This window comes from Chinchilla lanigera, unplaced genomic scaffold, assembly GCF_000276665.1.
Source record: "Chinchilla lanigera isolate Chin_1 unplaced genomic scaffold, ChiLan1.0 scaffold00019, whole genome shotgun sequence".
Taxonomy (NCBI): Eukaryota; Metazoa; Chordata; class Mammalia; order Rodentia; family Chinchillidae; genus Chinchilla; species Chinchilla lanigera.
This window is the reverse complement of record NW_004955420.1, coordinates 26840129-26860138: the sequence shown is the minus strand read 5'-3', so window position 1 is coordinate 26860138 and position 20010 is coordinate 26840129. Positions and strand designations below refer to the sequence as shown.

The 20010-nt window shown below is 41.9% G+C and overlaps 1 protein-coding gene across 3 annotated transcripts in view; it reads left to right on the top strand.

The window, feature by feature from the left end:
• The window catches only part of LOC102010812 (zinc finger protein 35), a 47721-nt gene extending 34940 nt beyond the window's left edge, over positions 1 to 12781 (top strand). Inside the window, exons 1-3 of one of the 3 annotated variants that reach the window (XM_013513414.1) lie at positions 3579 to 4747; positions 10026 to 10140; positions 10660 to 12781. In XM_013513414.1, the coding sequence (XP_013368868.1) occupies positions 10788 to 12233 (1446 nt within the window). In that variant the 5' untranslated portion in view covers positions 3579 to 4747; positions 10026 to 10140; positions 10660 to 10787 and the 3' untranslated portion in view covers positions 12234 to 12781. Of the gene's footprint in view, positions 1 to 3578; positions 4748 to 10025; positions 10141 to 10659 lie in introns of those variants that run through there. The other 2 variants (XM_013513415.1, XM_013513413.1) reach the window with 2 other exon arrangements.
• Positions 12782 to 20010: the final 7229 nt, after the last annotated feature.

The window sequence follows — 20010 nt, the reverse complement described above, 5'->3', positions numbered from 1 at the left end:
GTTGTCAATATGTGCAGTCCTCATATATTGTTGCTTTTACATGCATGCAGTACTAACTATATACTATTAAAAAGTGTATAGACAAATCACTTGAAGGAAGTATAAGAAAATAGGAGTGGTTCAGTGACTTGTTCACATCCATACTGATAGTAAAGGCTGGAGTGTAGACTCAAACCCAGATCCTCTGAATAATGTCATTATGGATATTAAAATGACTTATTTTAGTAATTTCCATATTTTCTATAAGGAGCAAGACTTTTGTAATCTAGAAAAGTGGGTTATTATATTTACAAATTTAGCTTTATTGACTTAATATCTCAGTTCCCCATTTTATAAAATGCTGGCTATATACTCCACTTTTCCACATCTTGCCTGATGTTATGTCTGATAATTCTTTTTCTTTTTGGTTGTTTTCTGGTACTGGGAATTGAACTCAAGACCTTGCGCTTGCCAGGCAGGTGCTGTGCCGCTGAGCTAAATCCCCATCCCCGATAATTCTTAAATACTATAGTGTAACCATACTCTTTTATGCTTTGTTTATTGACTTGTCTGAAAGTTGAAAATAAATAGTGTGGAGATTATTATTATGATCATATATATATTGTTCACTGCAAATTGCAGCTTATTGTATGTATTTCCTTTTTGGAACAGCTTTTTGTTTGTATGGAAGTTTCTAGTTACCTTTCCTTTCACCTTGTACCAGTTGCTTTTTGCACATCTTTCGATGATTTCTAAATTCCTCATGCACTCAATTCCAGGTACTCCCTTGCTCCAGCCTGTCACTGATGATGTCCTTTTTCCCTACTGTCATATTGTTGCTCCTAACTCCAGTGTTTCCAGAATTCTATATCCTCCTTTCTTTGTTTACTCCCTTATTTCACTGCAGGGCATCTTCAAGTCACTCACTGAGGAGTACACAGAAAACAGGATTATTGAATGAATTTTGTTGACTGAATGACAGAAATGTTGAAGATAAAAAAATCATTACTTCTCTAAAAATTGTTTCCCTGACCTCATGCATGGTTGACAGTTTAAATCTGGAATTTTATGTTAAAAAATTTCCCCAGACGTTTGTGGTCATCACTTTACTGATATAGCATCCACTGTTGCCAGTGGGGGGGCTGATTCATGTCTGATTATTTCTTTGAGAATCAATAAATAGTACTATTACAGTATATGTATTACAGTTCCGCCAACTCCATGTGTGGAAACTTGTTAAATATCCTTTTTTTCCTTGATATATTCAGCTCACTAGTGCATTTAGTGAAATAGTATAATATAGCAACTCAGGAACTTGTACTCTTGCAAGTTTTCCTGTTATTTATCTGAGAGTTCCCTCTTTCCATATATATTGTTGTTGGACATTTTTATCTTGTGCCACCTTCTAGGAGAATACCTTATTTTTCAACCTTCCAAAATATTTTTTCAATCAGATTTTAGATGTATACAATGATCACATTCATCATAGAGCATTTGTACCTGTATCTGAAATAACTTGTTTTTCCCTCACTCCCTACCCTCCCTTCAATCCCTTCTCCCTCCTCTTTCACAAAAGCTTTGTTTCCAAGAATTTTTTAAGTGTTGACGGTACTTAGTTTAATTTGCAAGACCTTTTTCCTTTTTAGTAGCATATTGTTCTCATTTTAGAGATCCTTTCAAATCTCAGAGTGTTTTGTTTGTTTTTTGGTGGTGCTGCTGGTGATTGAACCCAGAGCCTTGTCCATGCCAGGCAAGTGTTACCACTAACCTACACTGCTGAGAACTATAATTTGAAGGACTTTCTTAAAAATCTCTTCTATCATATGAACTGTCTTCTCCCTTCCATACCCATGATCCTGGGTCTTTTTTGTCTGTTTTCTTGTTTATAACAGGGATCTTGTTTCTCTTTAGGGATTTTCCTCAATATATAGTATGTTAGTGTTCTTAACTGACATGTGTCCACATGCGTGTGTCTCTGTGTGTGTAGAACCCAGTTGTAGATCAAAGTCCAGGCATAGTGGCATGTCTGTGTAATCCCAGCTACTTCTTAAGGGATGGAGGAGGATTACTGGATCCCAGGATTTTGAGACCAGCCTGGGCAACATAGGCTGTCTGTCTCAAAAAAGCCAGCCTGTCTCAACAACAAAAATAATAATAATAAAAAATGAAAAAGAAAGAAAAAGAAAAGCCCAAGTGAGACCTTTGGGGAGGTGGGATTCACCCATAAAAGGTATCCTACTACAGTAATCTGTAGGGAGCAAGCTATTTCCCTGGAGACTTCCAGGTGCCAGAATACAGAATCTTTTGCCTCTGGGCTTACATTTCTTTAGCCAGAAATGCTCTGATATTTTTGTGTGCATTATGGATACTGTTAACTGCTCTCCTAGAAGTGAGAGAGGAGGGAGAAGTATTTTAAAAACTTCCAGTTAATCTTATCTCCTCCTTCCCCTACTTGCTGTCCTTCCTCTCATTGGATTTGGAGTTTCCACTGTGTTTATAGCAGCACAATTTGTAATAGCTACATCTTAGAACCAACTCAAATGTCCATCAACCATGAAATGGTTTTGGGGTTTCCAAGTCCCCCTTTCTGGGGCTAGGCACAGTACAGCATCAGCTCAATACTTAGTCCAAGATATTCTGTCTCCATGTACTTTCTCAAGTATCAGGTCATGGAGATTCCAGGGGTGCAGTAGCCATGCTCCTCTCCACTGTTGCCCTTGCCAAGAGCAAGTCAAAAACCCTTCTGGTGAAAATGGTGAGCCAGGCCGCGACAGGTATGAGAGGCCGACTCTGGGAGAAACTAACTCTTTTGCATTATGATCAAATTGTGGGGGAAAAAAGGTCGTCTTTTGGAACAGAAAAAAAAAAATACAGTCTCTCTAAACAATGGATTGAAAATGAATTTGATTTATAAATGAGAAGAATGAGGTCCGGATTCTGATTCAGAAACCCCACAGCCTATAATAAAAGAAGAGGAAAGGCACGACATCAACTGCCTCCTGTGATTGGAATGCCATTGTGAAAGGAACAATGTGGTGAAAGAAAATCCTTTGTATTAGCCAAATATCATCATATCACATTTATTTATCTTTATGGATATTTTTATAACCCTTAATAAATAGCCTGTACTATTGTCAAGTATCACTTTCCCCATTTTCCATCCTCTGTGTCTGTTCTTTTCTCCTCCCACTCTTTCCCCACTCCCTTTCCCCTCTTTCTCCCTCTCTTCTCTCCTCTCCCTCTCCTCCTCTCTCTTCCTGTCTCCTCTCCCTCTGTTTCTCCCTCTCCCTCTTCTCTCCCTCCCCCTCTCCCCTCTTTGGTGTCTTCAGCATTTTCATGATTTTAGTGATCTATTTGTATTTACAAGTGAATCTCTAGTTGTGTCAGAATGAGCAATGAAAGAAAACATTATGCAAAAATAAATTGTGAGCCAGGCTTGGTGGTGTACACCTGTAATCTCAGCACTCTGTGAAGCTGAGCCAGGAAGATCACAGATTGTTGCCCAGCCTGGGCAATTTAGTGATTTAGTAAGACTCTCTCTCAAAATGATAAAGGGCTGGGATATAGCTCAGTGTAAACCTTGGATTCCTGGGTTCAATCCTCAGTGACACACAGGGACACACAGCCATGCTGAACTTTACTTTCATATGTGATTTAATCAATGCAATAATTATTCATTGAGTAAATTCTCTGCCAGGCACTGGGATAAGAAATAGCTTGATATAGCTTGATTGAGTTGTACAGAGATGAACTGGGTCCCTCACAGTTGACCTTAGATGGAATGTTCCATGTGTGTATCTGCATCACCACATCCTTATACACATGTGCACTTAGGAGGCTGATTAAAGCCAGAATTATTCATAATGACTGATAATAGAATGGAAGGTGTAGACACAGTCAAGGTGGTCACGTGAGGACTGGCCTTGGGTTTTGAAGCAGTAAACTGAATTGGAGGTAAATTGGTAGAGGCAAGGGAGACTGTTCCAGAAGGCAAATCCTGGATAAAGGATCCAGGGTTGGAAACAGGTTAGGGATTCCTGGGCGTCAATGAAGAGTTCTGTAATGTTAAGGAAATACAGATGGTAGCTGAGTAAACGATGTTGCTGTTGATGTCATTTTGTGTGGGTCCAGGTTCAGAGTTTGTCCTTTATTCTAACATGATGGGATCATTCGCAATTCTTATCTATGCCCTCGAACAGACTAGGCAAGCGCTGCACCACTGAGCTACACCCCTAGCCCTTTGGGGCTATTTAAGCAGGTAGAATATAACGTTTAATGTAGTTCCAGGCTGCATGGCCCATTCTAACTCTGCCCCTCATCTTTCCCATCCCTAACGCTTACCCTCTAGTTTTCCTGAGGAATGTGTTTGAAGCCAATGGAACCCCCGCCAGACTTGAAGCCCCAAGTCGTAGGAATCCAAACCACCGGTACTCTATTTTGAGACAGAGTCTCACTAAGTTCCCAAAATTGGACTGAATCTTGTGATCTTTCTGCCTCAGCTTCCCAAGGAGCAGAGATTACTGTAAAAAGTAATTACCGGGAAAAGCTGGTCCTGGCGCTTACGCTTAAAAGAACTCTAGATGTCGCCCAGAGCACCATAGAGATGCTCCTCCCACTTCCTAGAGAGGCAACAGAGGGTTGCTCGAGTCGTGACGCGCTACCGGCAGCGCCACCGGATTTCCGGTCCCAGAGCTATGGTAGTGTCCTGGTCTTTCGCACACCACTGAGAACCCAGATACCACCCCTCAGGGGGATCCAGGACCGCACGGTGAGCTGGCGGGGTCCGGGAGGCCAGAGGAGCCTGACTGGGTAGCTGGCTGGAAGCTGGTATAGGAAGTCGTTTCTGGCCTCGATCCCCGGATTTCTGCTTGTCCCTGCCGCCCGTAAGGTGGGCGCTGCCGTCCACATCGCCGGGCCAAATATGCAGCCTCAATGCTGCTAACCCGGACCCCATTGTCGTTCGTGGCACAGAGAAGGCGATGGCAAAGGGAATGGTTGAATGAATAGATGATTAAGTGGAGAATGGGTGATCGAAAGCTAATACCGTGTCCGGGAACGAACCCTTGGGGCTCGGAATTCTTAGACCCAATACCAGCCGCTGACACTTTGCTGATCCTGAAGCTCAGAAACTTACGGAGGGACTGTTTTCATCTAATAGAACGCCCCAAGTGAGAAGTTTTAGATTTATTAGGTTATAATTCTGGAGGATACAGACTTTGTTGCTTAATGAAGTTGGAGTGTCTAGTAGTCCTTCCTTGTTTTCTTCATAAGGCTGTGTTGACGGCGCTTGTGTGATAGTTTATAAATGCAGACATTAATTCTTCCAGTGAAATGGTAGTTTCTCTGAAACATTTAACATAATTCAGGGCAAGGCTACGTATAGCACCAATGGTTTGTAGTGTGCCAAAAGGGAAGATGTGTATGTGAGCTGCAAGTGCTGGAAGATGTGTGCATGAACAGGTTTTTGTGATAATTTTTAAACCACATTTATTTTGTACTTATTGTATATCAGCCAGTGTCTGAAGTGATTGTGCTACTATATATAATTTTCACAGAAGCGAGGTACTGAGACTAAATAACTTGTCCAAGAGCACATTGCTACTAACTTACTCAAGGCTCCAGATTAAAAAAAAAAAAGAAAAAGATACAATGTGGTGCTACATTGTATTATAAACCAAGAATGGCTTCACAAATTAGCTCATTCCAGAGTGGGTTTTATTTTGTTTGTTTTGTTTGGTTTAGTACTGGGAATTGAACTCAGGACCTTGTGCTTGCCAGGCAGGCACTGTAACACTGAGGTATATCCTGGGCCCCAAGTGTAGTCTTATTGAGTGAATTGTTTCAACTTTGTGAAAACCTCCAGGAGACTTGTCTGTAGTTACTGAGACTGTAGACTGTAGTTACTGAGAGGTAAGAAGGTGGCAGTGGGGAGACGATTTACAAAGTATGAGAAGGAAGCCATTCTTCTTTCTTTTTTGCCCATCACCAAAATACAAGTCTCTCCTCAAATCCGCAGGTAGCTTGGTGTTTAAAATCATTCATAGTCAAGTTATTCCACATTAGGCACTGGTGGAAGGGCTTGTGCATTCCTTGGGCAGCTTATAGACCTGGGGTTAGCAAACTATGGTCCATTGACCACATTTGGTCTACCACCTTCTTAAAGAAAAACTTTTATTGTAACATAGTCAAGCTTATTCATTTATGCATTGTATTATAAAGGGAAAGTTGAGTAGTTGCAACAGAGAGAAAAGCCGATGAAATCTAAAATGGGCTTCTGGCACTTTACAGAAAATTTGTGCTTCCCTTTTTCCTGGATGAAATGTTGATAGATGGTTCATGATTAGGGAAGAGTGCCATCACCTACATCTCTCCTGCATAGGTTTTAAAATCAAACAAAGTAACACCCAATCCCCATGTGGCTGTCATTTGGGAAATATATTTATGGGTACTTTACATGGGTTCATTTCAGGATTCACAGTACCTCCACCTATGCAGCCAGCAAGGTCCTGAGAAGGGGTGGCAGGAGATTAAGAAAAAACAAGACACACAGAAAAAAGCTCTGACCAGGTGGGACCTGACCTCTCTGATGGAGAGGCAGTGACAGCACAGAGCAGTTTGCATCTTTATTTATACACAGTAAAAAGGGACAGAGCATGCAACTAGCCAAAAATGCAAGGTCTCAGTGTCTTGCTGAGAACACTGAAAGTAGAAACATCTTCAGAGCTATCTGTTCTGTAATTAACTGGGAAGAACACCAAGGCCAGACAACTCTGATGTACCACTGAGCTAGAAGTCAGCTTGTTTCTGTGGTCTGCCTCTGGCATTTTATATTCCCAGGACTGGCTTTGGTCTAGTTGCAAGGAGTTTGCCAGCCTCTGGCTCACCTATGCCCCACATCAGAGAAGGAAAGAACTGGAAGGACTCCTGGAATATGTCTAATTTGTCATCTTTTGCAGATAGTATGTGAGTTAAGCTTATCAACATAGTTACAATGTAACGGAATAGAGTTGCCTGATTCCCAGGCTAGTACACTTTCATCTTATTCTCAATGGAAGACCATAGTATATTCATTGGATCTTACTATTTTGTTTTTGTTTGTTTTGTTTTTAGAGGTACCTGTTTTCTGACTATAAAAGAAATAAACTTATTGAAAGAATATTTACATAGAAGAGTATAGGGGACAAAGTAGATTGATTAGTTAACTGACCTGGAAATAAATGTTAACTTTGGGGGATTTTCTTTCTGTCTTTTTTTAAAGATGTGTACATATTTATTAGTGAATTAGTAATTGTTTTTTTTACTGAGTGTTTAGTTCATGATAGTATTATATATATATTTTTTGTATTAGCATCTTGTGTCCTTTTAATATAATGTGACTTGTGACCACTCTTTTAAAATACAGTATTTATTGACTTAATAATCAATTATTGATATACAGTGTTTATTTGCATTTTTTAGCAGTTATACTGTGGTCTTTATACATAAATGTACATGCTTATCTCTGATTATGTTTTTTCAGTTTTTAAATCTGATTACTGAAATTTTTTACTATGGGAAAAAGTAAATATGATTTAAAGACATGTTTTAAAGCAAAATTTTACAATAATTTTATACCTGAGATTATCATGGAAAGCAACTTGATACATATTCCTAAGTTAGTTTTTTAAAATGTTATTAAAAATATAGAAAACAGGAAATTTGGGGAAATCATTCATAATTTACTGTGTCACTGCAATGATTGTTCCTTCTAGATCTTATCACATGAATATTTTAATAGACACATGGTGTTTTGAATTTGAAGTTTTACTTGCCTGAATTTCTCATCTATATAGCACATATATTTTCAAAATGGTCCATATGTTCATTTTTAATTTTTTGTTTCCATAATTCCTCCACCAAGTACCATAATTTGCTCACCTTCTGTATCTACCAATAAAAAAATTATTTACAATAACACTGCCAGAGGCCTGGGGAGATAGCTCAGTGGCACAGTACGTACCTGGGAAGCATAAGGTTCTGAGTTTGTTTCCTGCCCAGCCCCCTGCAAAAAAGTAAAAGAAATAACACTGCCAGGGATATTTTTTATAAGTAACAAAAGAATTATTTTTTTGTGTCTTCTCTAAGAAGCTACTTTTATGTTTGTTTTTTTTGTTTTGTTTTGTTTCGTTTTGTTTGAGACAGGGTCTCACTGTGTAGCTCAGGCTGGCCTTGAAATTGAGGCGATCCCCCTGCCTGAGCCTCCCAACTGTGAAGCTACTTTTCTATGACAACATTATGTAATTTAATTGCTAGGTCAGAGAATAAGGATATTTTTAATGATGTCCTCCTATGGTTTCAGTAACTCAGGTCAAAAGCTCTAGGAGCCTGGGGATATAGTTCACTGTTAGAGTTTCCCTAGTGTGTCCAAGCCTGTGGGCTTGAACCCTAACACTGGCAGCAAAAAAACACGATAAAATCATCTGAATATATTTTTAGTGCACCTGTCTTACCTCTATTCTAGACACAAGTGCCATTTTGCATACATTCCAAAACTGAATGTCACTTCTTCCTTCTTAGGCCAGTGTTTACCCTTTATTATAGGTCATTAACTTCAGACAAACCAAAAACTGGCCAGTTATCCTTGATTTCTCCCTCTTTCTTATGTCCTCCTCACTTGTTCCTCCCCTTCCTGGACTGCTGTGAATGCCTCCCAGGGATTCTCTTCCCTTTACCCTCACACACACTGCAGTGGGCAGAGGAAAGAGTTTTGATAAAATGGCAGATCAAATCATTTCAGAGTTTCATGATGTCTCTTCAAATCCTTGTGTGACTTTCTGCTCAATTTAGAGTAAAATTCTTCATGTGATCTGCAGTTTTCATACTTGATGCCAGGTTCTGGGTCTCATTTCCAGTGCTTCACACCTTGGCCTTGTTAAGGCTCTATTACTGCAAAGTGCTGAGCTTGATTCTTCTCACATGCTCTGTTCACAGAGGTAAAATTTCCTTTTTTCATCTGTGTAGTTCTAGTTAATCTCCACATTTGATATTATGTCTGACCCCTTGGGATGCTGGTTGTGAACTGTCAAGAACACTTGTCTAACTTTCCCCCCAGTTTTTGGCATCAGTAACACTCAGACACCACCTGCGCTGAGTCTCTGTGGGATTCTGTGGCAGGTGATTGGTCCCCTTAGTCCTGGTCCTGTGGAAGTGGACCAGGAAGATCCAGTTAGCATCAGCAGACAGGCACAGGCCTGGATGAGAGGCATTCAGGAAACCATCAGATGCATTTGAACAGTTGCCTGTTCCTTGGCCTTTGAGGTCTTAACCTGGGTAAAACTCTTTTCTGTCTCCCCTTTTCCTTGCACTAATGCTGCTAATTGTGCTTCTCACCTTTAGGTTGTAAAGAGATATTTTGGGATGAACAGTTTTGATTTTGACATTTCAGGCAATAGAGTATGCAGATATTTTCTGTACTATTTTTGCAACATTTTGTAAGTCTGAAGTTACTTCCCTATTAAAGTATTTTTTGTCTTCAGCTGTATAGTGTGTCCTCATTGAGCTGTACCTGAAGCAAACACTAATTGATACAACATTCAAAAGAAGGGACAATTAGAGTAGCTCTAGTTGTATCAAATAGAGAGGTCCCTTGGTGCAGTCCCAGCTCGAAGTGAATGCAGTCTTCACTCCGTCTTCCAGTTATTTGATTTTCCCATGAAATTTTCATTATAATAACTATTAGAATGAATTTTATTATATTTTGTACAGGATGCATCAATTGACATGAATGTTCCTATGCAGTTAGTTCCTATTCTAATGTTAAAATAGTTGGTCTTATCAAGTGCTTGATTGTTGAAAAGTATGTCTGTGTGAGCCTGCCACTTCTTCCACAGCTGAAAATTGAGATTTGTGAACTAGGGGTTACATAGTAGCCCTGATTTTTGCTAACAGAGTCACACTGTTATCATGAGAGGTATTGTGTGAAATATTCGATCATTTTGTTAAACTTTTTCTTTTTTCCATCTACTGGGAAAGTGATATTCCCTCAACATTTTTCCCCCTATGATCAGGGCTTGTGATTTTTGCAAATCTGAAATATTTTCTGTTGAAACCAAAGAGAAGATTTGTGGTTGTTGAAAATGCAAGGAAGTGAAAACACACAGACTGAAAGAGAGACTTACCGAGGTGAGTGAGCAGGGGACCTTCTCTGGGAGAAGCAGCCAGCTTTCAGAGTTTTAAAAAAATGAGATTCTTCACACATAAAAGGGATGTAGAGGACAGGTGTGTGTGAGCATTTCTAGGGCCAGCTTTTCTCCCTGTATTCATTGTACCTTTCTTACTTCCAGCAAACTTGCCCTTTTACAGTCTCCCATTTCTCCACTCTGAGTACAAACCATCGCTATTATCTCTTGTGCCCTAATCTTATCCTGTGTGGTATCTGTTGTTTTCCATTTAATGCCATTGTCTGTGATCCTGTCATTCCTGAGTATATATTGCAGCTCTTTTGATGGAGCTTCCTCATCATGGTGATTTATTTCCCTTGTGGAAATCTCTCTCTTCTTCCAAGTCTGAAGTACTTGCTATGGCTGCCTTTGTTGGTCCTTACTCATTTGCCATTACTGAGACTTATGCAAGTTAGGGTGCTACAATTCAGGTCCTCTTTTGTGGCCTGCATCTAAGATTTACTCTGATGGTGTTTTTCAGATTAGAATAACAAGCCTGCTCTAGAGCATGATGCATCTGAAAATGATTCACCATGGATTGTAGCAAAGAGATTCCAACAAGATGAATACCAGGGTTCTACATTGGAAGGAAAGTATGGCTGTGAGGGTATGAAGGAGAACTCTCACAGAGAGTTTCCTGGTCCATGTCTTTTTCAGAAAGGAGGTTTTGGGAGAATAACATTCATCCACAAGAATGCACACCCTGAAATGATCAGTCAAGAGTATAATATTAAGAAGAACTTGCTTTTGACCTCAAACCTTGTTAAACATCTCAGGGTGTCTACAGAAGAGAGCCTGCATCAATGGGAAGCAAACAATACATGTGCCAATGAAATTTCTGACCAAGGTAAATGTGTGACTCTTTCCACAAAGAAAAAAGCTTGGAAATGTCATGAGTGTGGGAAGAACTTTACTCAGAGCTCTTCCCTCATCCAACACCAGAGGACTCACACTGGAGAGAGGCCCTACCCTTGCACAGAATGTGGCAGAGCATTTAGTCGTAATTCTTTTCTTGTTCAACATCAAAGAATTCATGCTGGAGTGAAACCATATGAATGTGAGCAGTGTGGGAAAACATTTAGATGTCGATCATTTCTCACTCAGCATCAGAGAATCCACACCGGGGAGAAGCCTTATAAATGTACTGAATGTGGGAATTCTTTCCGCAATTATTCACATCTCAATGAACACCAGAGAATTCACAGTGAAGAGAAGCCTTATAAATGTGATAGATGTGACAAGGCTTTCAACCAGAACACACACCTTATTCATCACCAGAGAATTCACACTGGAGAGAAGCCTTATTTATGTAATGAATGTGGTTCTTCTTTTCGCAAGCACTCAAATCTTATCCAGCATCAGAGAATTCACACTGGGGAAAAACCTCATCAATGTGATGAATGTGGAAAAACCTTCCAAACAAAGGCAAATCTGTCTCAGCATCAGAGAATTCATACTGGAGAAAAACCATATAAGTGTAAGGAATGTGGCAAGGCCTTCTGTCAGAGCCCATCTCTTATTAAACACCAGCGCATTCACACTGGTGAAAAACCTTATAAATGTGAAGAATGTGGCAAAGCTTTTACTCAGAGTACCCCACTCACCAAACATCAGAGAATCCACACTGGGGAGAGACCCTACAAGTGCACTGAATGTGGCAAAGCCTTCATTCAGAGCATTTGCCTCATTCGCCATCAGAGAAGTCACACTGGAGAAAAACCCTACAAATGCAGTGCATGTGGAAAGGGCTTCAACCAGAACACCTGCCTCACACAGCACATGAGGATTCATACTGGAGAGAAGCCCTATAAGTGTAAGGAATGTGGGAAAGCATTTGCACATAGTTCTTCTCTTACTGAACATCATAGGACTCACACTGGTGAGAAGTTGTATAAATGTAGTGAGTGTGAGAAAACCTTCCGCAAATATGCGCACCTGAGTGAGCACTACCGAATTCACACTGGTGAGAAGCCTTATGAGTGCATTGAATGTGGGAAGTTCTTCAGACACAGTTCAGTCCTTTTCAGACACCAGAAACTTCACAGTGGGGAATGATTCTGCCCCATAGCTTGTTACAGTTTCTCTAGATAGAGTGACTAGGAATCTGGCTGGGCAGAGAGGGCCAGGAGAAGGATGAAGTTGGCTTCACTACTCTGTTCTGAGGAGCATACTCCAGAAATGGGAGTGGGCTTGAATAATATAGAGCTGACTCCAAGAGGACACCTGGGAATATGGGGTTGAAAGGAAATTCCAACTTTTCAGATAAGCCTGTGGACCACCAGTCCTGCTGGTGAGACTTGGGGCATTTGTAAATAAACATTTGTGCTTCTTTCAAACTCCTACCCACCCTCTGACCTTGTTATCTGTATGCATTGGATGGGAAGGGGGTTGATGGTCCCTTTCCAAACAGTGAGGAGGGGAGAAGCTACATCAGAACTTGAAGTAGCTACCATATACTTACGATTCTCTGAACATACCTGTGAGGATACCAGGGAGACCCTGACCTGAGGAAGTGGTCCTGTGAATTGGAAATAGGCAGAATTGAGAAACAATGTGTATTCATTCATTGGTTTGTTCATTAAACAAGGGGATATGTGGCAAGACCCACTTTGTTCTCTTTACGTGTCCTCGTGGAGAAGGCTTGTATCAGAGTGAGAGAAACCTTTCCAGTCCTTTAAAGCTTATAGGTCTGTTGAGCTAAGAAGGAAGTAGGTCAAAAGAGTTTACCATTTTCTGGAAAGGGTACAGAGAGGAAACCCTAGCTTACATGATTGAAGAACATTGACTTACCAGGGAAGAAATGGTTTGTGGTATACGGCTGGTGATAAGACGCCTCGGAGCTGAGAGCCTGCATGTGACTATGCAGGCCATATACAAAACTTTGCTGTGCCTCAGATGTACACATGTAACTTGAAGCTAGGTCAGACATTAGTTTTTAGTGACCAGAAGAGAGGGCCCTGCCTATTAACAGTGTCCTAATGAAAAAGAAGTTACTAGCTTCCAGGTGAAAGCATTAGTGATAAAGGACAGCCTATCAGGCTGCCTTGAGTGTGGGGACTGTGTGTGGGAGAAAGCATTAGGAAAATGAACTTTTTGTCAAATTTCCAAAAAATCAAGATAGTATGAGTCATTACTGTGATGCAGTTTTATTTTGAGAAAAAAATGATAGTTTTCTCTTTATTTCTTCATCTGCTTTTCTGTTCTTACTTACCACCCAGAAGTTGAGCTCCAAAAGTGAGGATGCTCTTTCACCAGTACTGTGGTAGCTCAGTTCACAAACTTAATTTGTCTTGCAATTTTGGAGAAGATGGTCACATTTGCTTTTGTGTGGGAATGAGGGCCACAGTCATGTTTGTCACCTGATGCAGAGTTGCAAGCAAAAACGAAATTTTGCCAAACATTTCTGTTTGTGAACCAAATTGTTTGCAAACAAAAGTATTCGTGTACTGAAGTACCACTGAATTTTCAAAAGTTTCTGAGCCCTGAAGCTTTTATAATTTAAAAATATGACTATTAGAAACAACTACAATAAGTTGATGCTGGAATACTTGGTTATTTGGAACCAAGTGAAAAGAACACCTATCGTCAAAGCATTGATTTTGTCTATTAATGATCACTAATGGGAATGAGGTAGAAATAATGCATTTACTTTCCTTCTCTAGCATGATGGTGTTCTCCAAACCTACCACATTAGAGTTCATAACTTAGGAAATTAATACCTTACTGACAGAAATGACCCTAAGAAATCCTCCCAGTTATTTTCTGTTCTTGAAAATTACCAAAATAAAATGTCAATAAATTTATACTTCTAAGGAAAAATAACACTACCAAATTCCTGGCACAAAGTAAATGTTCTATAAATATTTGGTGAATTAATACTTTTGTTTTTTGGAATTAATATATTTTTAATCTCTTTGCCTACTAAAACTAAAGAATTTTATGATGTGTAGATATTTTGAGTATACTTACACATTACCATCTTTGGTACTGGGAATTGAGCTCATGGCCTCAGGCTTGCCAGACAAGTGCCTATGCCTCTGAGATATATCCCCAGCCCCACAGAACTATCTTTGAAATCTTCTATGGAGATAGAGAAAATGGAGCTTCTGTGAAAAATAGGAAAAATCTAAAAGGTGAAAGATAATTATGATTTATTTTGAAAAAGCTGTTCTAAAATTAAATGAACATGATTCTGAATATTTTAATGCTCACACTGAAAACGTCTGGCATATTTTTACTTTATGATCAAATAGGAAGGAAAAGCTTTCATCTTCCTCTACCCTCACCCTGTATTCTCATATGTCACAAAGCTGCTCCTGATCTTCCTTCAGTTGCTGGCTGTGAGTGTGCCCAGTCATTCCAGGGTGGCCCTTGACCTGGGGATTGCTTTGTCCTGCAACCTTTGCTCTTAGACAGCTTGTGTGCCTATTCAGCCACATTATCGTACTGAAATTGTCTTCTAGATCTGGAAGCCATCTTCATTCCTCTTCCTTCCTTCCTTCCTTCCTTCCTTCCTTCCTTCCTTCCTTCCTTCCTTCCCTCCTTCCCTCCTTCCCTCCTTCCCTCCTTCCCTCCTTCCCTCCTTCCCTCCCTCTCCCCCCTGCTAAGTTCAGGCTGGCCTTGAACTTGGAGCTATCCTCCTGCCTCAGCCTTCCAAGTGCTGGGATTACAGGTTTGTGCCGTTGTGCCCAGCTCCTATTGCTTTAGTCCAACTCACAGATTTACTTCCTACATAGTTTCTGATTTTTCTAACAGTCTTCCAATTTCTTGTCACACTAAGCTTTCATATTTTCTCTGCATGATCTTTTTATGCATAACTGGAAGCTTCTTCATTTTACCTTAGAATAAGGTTTTACCCCCTAGTGTGCCCCACTTGTCATTCACATCATTACATGAGTCACTCTTCTGTACCTCTGGATCCACTATGGAAATGCCAGTTAGGGTCCATCCTTTCCTTTGTCAGGAGGGTGGGAGGCACTCAATTTATAAGATAAATACAGTTTTGCCCTCAGAGTCTTTGATTCCTACGTGTGAGTGTGAGGACCTGGTTTTGTGTTTGACCTCTTCCTTCAAAGGTAGAATCTTAACCTCAATCCTAGGTATCACCAGCTTTACTTCTCTCATTGGCTACATCATGGCCAAAGCCACCTTAGCTATGTGGAGTGTTTTTGGTGTCTGTCCCCACAAACCATTTTCTACTTCATTGAAACTAGCTCAGCCTAAAACGCTTTTTTTTTCCCCCCCTTTTTAAGACCGGGTGTCACTATACAGTTCATGTTGGCCTTGAACTCACTTTGTAGCCCAGGGGGGCCTCAAACTTAATGATCCTCCTGCCTCAGCCTCCCAGGTACTGGGATGACAGGCATGCACCACCACACCCAGCCTAAAACGCTTTGAACCCCAGGTTACCGTTTCTAGTGAAGTGCTCTTCTGAGGGCGCCTCATTCTAAGCTTAATGCCCACACAGAAGAGCCATCATTTAGAAATCTTTGAACCCTAAAAAAAAAAAAAGAGGAAACACGATTAGATGTAGGTTTTCTGGCCTGTGGAATGTTAGGACTGCACAGAAAAAATTCCTGCTGCCAGAGAAGTGCTAAAAATGTAACACCAGTAAAATTTAGTGCCAAGTAAAATGACTTTGGCACATAGCATGTCACTGTCCTTCTACAAAGTATCTCCTTGTTGAACGTGGTTCCCGGAGTCCTGCCAGTGGTACATCCACTGCTGTGTTCTCTTCATGTTGAGGGAAAAGAGCCCATCTGGAAATCTGCTGCTTTTCATTTATTCAGAAAGCGTTGGCCCTGAGTGCTGAGGACGGCTGCCCTGGAGGTGCACACAACCCCTGTGCTGCGCCTGCGGGCAGCAGGAGCACCTAGGAGAGCTCCAGGCGCTGGCTCAAGCCTCACCCCTGGAACGCAGGAGAGCCGGGTCTGCACGTTTCCAGGAGCTTTGCAGAAGGGAATGGGGCGCTACCGTGCGGGGCAGGGGCGGGGCGCTGGAGCCAGGCTGACCCCAAGAGACTGGAGCACGGATGTGCGAAAGATGGTCGGCCTGGCCCTTAGGAGTTCCAGGCGTTCGTCGGAATTTACATGAATTAACCTCATTCAGTCTTCAGGCCCGTGAAATCTCGCCTCATTGTTTTATAAAGGACGAAGGAGACAGGTAACGTGATCTGTCGAGATGAGGCCCTCGCAATCTGGGTTGAAGCCCACAGCAGAGCTCACGTCCCGTTGACGGGCTGTTGAATAAAGGTCCCGAGTGGGTGAGGTGTGTGGGGTTCCCGCAAGGCGGCCGCTCGCTGGCAGGCGAAATCTGTGCGAGAGGGGTTGCGCCCGCCTGGTGAAAGCCGTGACGCAGGAAGAAAAATGCGGCCGGGTGAAATGACACGAGAGAAGGTCCTTGGGGTCCACCGCATGCTCGCATCCTTTCAGCTTCCTAGTGCCGGTGCGAGGCCCGTTCAGGTGCAAGTGAAGGCAGTTTACACAGCTCAGATTTGGGGGGGGGAACACCGAGGGGGGACGGCCCGCCTGCCTAGAGAGGAAGGCTAGGGACGCGGGACGCAGGGCGGACTGGTGACGTCACGATGCGGGACGCAGCGCGGACTGGTGACGTCACGAGGCGGGACGCGTTTGAGCATCCCCTGCGGCGTCTTTGGAGTTTTGCGGGTGCGCAGTAGCCCGCGGGAGCTTGTTCTGGAACGCGGTCTCAGGTTTCCGGGCTGTGGTCGGATCGGACTCAGCCCCTCCCCAAGACCCGTGGTCGCCGTACCTCCCCGTGAGCCGCGGCCTTGAGGCTGGGCCGGGGGCAGGGGAGGCCGGCCAGAGCCCTGGGCTGGGTCGGGACGCCGGGCCGTAGTGCGACCTTTCGCGTGCCCGCTTGGGCAGCTCCCGAGCCCTTCCGGGCTTTTGTTTTGCTTTTATTTTTCCCCATTAGTGAATACTACTGCTTGCTTTGCCACTTCAAAGGGCTGTGGGGGATGAATATATGAGAATTACGCCTTTCATTAAGTATTTTTCTTTATCGGCAACAAATTAAGTCTGGTCTGCAGACAGCCGGGCGTAGGGGAGGCCGAGGCAGGAGGACCATGGAGTTCGAACCCAGACGTGAAAACTTAGCGACTTTGTGTACCATTAAATTAAAAGGGGGAGGGAGCCTCTGAGATGGAGCTCATTTCAAAGATCTCAAGTTCAATCCCCTCCCCCAATTGTATGTACGTATTGTATATATGTGTGTTCATACACGATAGTAATTTAACAGTAGATGCTTCTTATTGAATGCTTAACAGTCAGCATTTTTCTAAGTACTTCCCACATATTAACTCGTTTATTCATCACCAGGACCACAGGCTACATTTATTATTTTTTTTCTTTTTATTTTTGAGACAGGGTCTCCCTGTGCAGTTCAGACTGGCCTTGAGCTCACTTTCTAGCCCAGGCTGATTTTGAACGCGCAAGGATCCTCCTGCCTGAGCCTGCCAAGTGCTGGGATTACAGGCATACGCCATCCCGCCCAACATTAGTTATATTATTATCTTCATCTCCATTGAACAGTTGAAAAGCGTGGCGTATAGACAGATGAAATAATTTTCCCAGGATCGCGTTGCTAATAAATGGAGCAACGGGGTTTCAAACCCAAAAAGTCTTAGTGGCACAGCTTACGCTATCCTTGTCTTCAAACTTAGTGAAGGAAGACAAAAATGTCATCAGCACTTAAGCAGAAATTGCTATGGCAGAGCCGAGTAAAGATCTTGAAGATCGTGGAGAATGAAGTGCCTTAGAAATGTGAAGAAAGTTTTTCTACAAGGAAGAAAGCACACATTTAAGTTCAGTAATGAAGTGTGGCCAGAGGTAGCATTCCATTTGTTTAGTATCAGATAAAAGGTGCTAGTGGAAAGGGCTGAGTTGGTCTACAGACCAGGTCCCTATCTTTTAATACAATGTTTGTTACTCCTATTAGGAAGGCTTAAAATCTTTCCCTTAGCAAAGTTCTCGTCTTTCAGCAGAGGCCTCTATCCCTGGGAGGCAGTCTTTTATTTTCCATAAATTCCTCCAGCTCTGTGGGAGGATAACTGACCGTGAATTGCCCTGCTGTTGATTCATGCCACTCTTGAACAAGTGAGTACTTTTCGAATAAAAGAATGAGCAACCTCAATCAAGGATAAGAAGGACTGATTTGATGTCTTCGGTCCTCTGTTCTTAGAATGAAATCTCACAGAATGTTTATACAAGAAGCTTTAGAGATCTAGTGTTCCTTTCATAGGTGAAATCATGGATGAGACAAAGTGACTTGTGTCATGTCACTGAACAGGTTAGTGGCAGATCTGAGACTTGAGTCCAGACCTCTTGACCAGTCTGTTGTTTTTACCACTGCTGGCTCCTGTATCCCCTCCACCTTTGACTCTCAGTCAGTAGCTTTTCTCACAGGCTTCAGGAGCTTCTGGGTTCTAACCCGATCTTCCACAAAGGCATTTTTCCTCTAGGTTGCTTTTTCCTCAGGAGCAGCACCTATCTGTGTATTACCTTGTCTTTTCAAGTCTATGCTTTTGCTGACTTGCTTTGTGACACTTTCCCAAGGAAATGATGAAAGTCTTTATTTAGATTTAAAGTGGTTACTTGATTAGGGATAGGTAGCTACTGGACCATCACTATGGTCCCTGCATAGTGATGCAAGTAGGCTGACAGTTTACAGATGGCTCTTTCACTCTGGTGTCTCTGAGTCTTGCATTTTCTCAGAAGAGCCCCTAGGAGTCAAACCAGGAGTGTTGTGTTCCTAACACCTTGTCTCTGGTAAATGAAACCTACTAGAGAGCCCAGCATGGATCATTACAGGGGTGTTCATTCAGAAGTGGCAGCAGACTTACAGTGACACTCAAGTGGCAGTTATATCTGGATCCAGTAAGCTTGGAAACATAGAAGCACCTGAAAATGGGTACCGTTTTTATTCAGATGAGTAACAGTGACCCACTCTGACAAGGCTGTGAAGTGAGTGCTTGTAGGACAGATCAGAGAATGCACTAATTTCCTATGTGCTCCGGAACTTAGCAAGGTGAGCCTTTTTCTCTTCAGTCATTTGGAGGCACCTCTTGAAACCAGTTATTCAGCTGCACCATCCCTTCATGGTGCAATGAACTCATCTTGGAAAGCTGGTAGTATATTAGACCCATTATGAAGCTGCTGAAGTGTTTACTCTGAGAATGTGGAATGGGTTACTGTTTGGAATGAGAGCTTGAGCAGTCACAACTGCATTGTTTTTGGTCTTCAGAAGCCATCACAGAGCCTGGTTGTGTGTCACTCAGTAAAAACAATACTGGGTGAGCTGGGTTCTTAGGCTATGAGAACTTTGTGAGTAGGCTGTGACTATGTCCTGAAAATTTTGTCTAGTAAGTAGTATTTCTATACATGTCTCTATATGCACATATGCATTGAGAAATGCCTAGAAGAAAGCTCATCAAAACACCTACTGGATTTTCTGTGGGTGGTAGGATTTCAAATGATTTCCCTCTTGGACTAATTGGCAGAATGAGCATGCATTCTAAGATTAAAAATGAAACTTTTATTTGGGGAGAATAACTGTAGGAAATAATGTGGGTTAAGTTTTCACTTTTTCATTTAGCTGATTAAACCACCTGGGGTTTGTTTTGTATATAATATATCCACACTGGAAGATGACGATGGGGAGAAAGGTGTAGGCAAGATCTTCAGTAACAAGCAGTGCAATACAGACAGTACCCAGTAAGATCAGTCTCTGGCTGTAAATTATTTTTGCACATAACCAGTGTGTACCAGCCAGGTCCCAGCCCCAATAGATCCAAGTATACCAATGCAAAATGCAT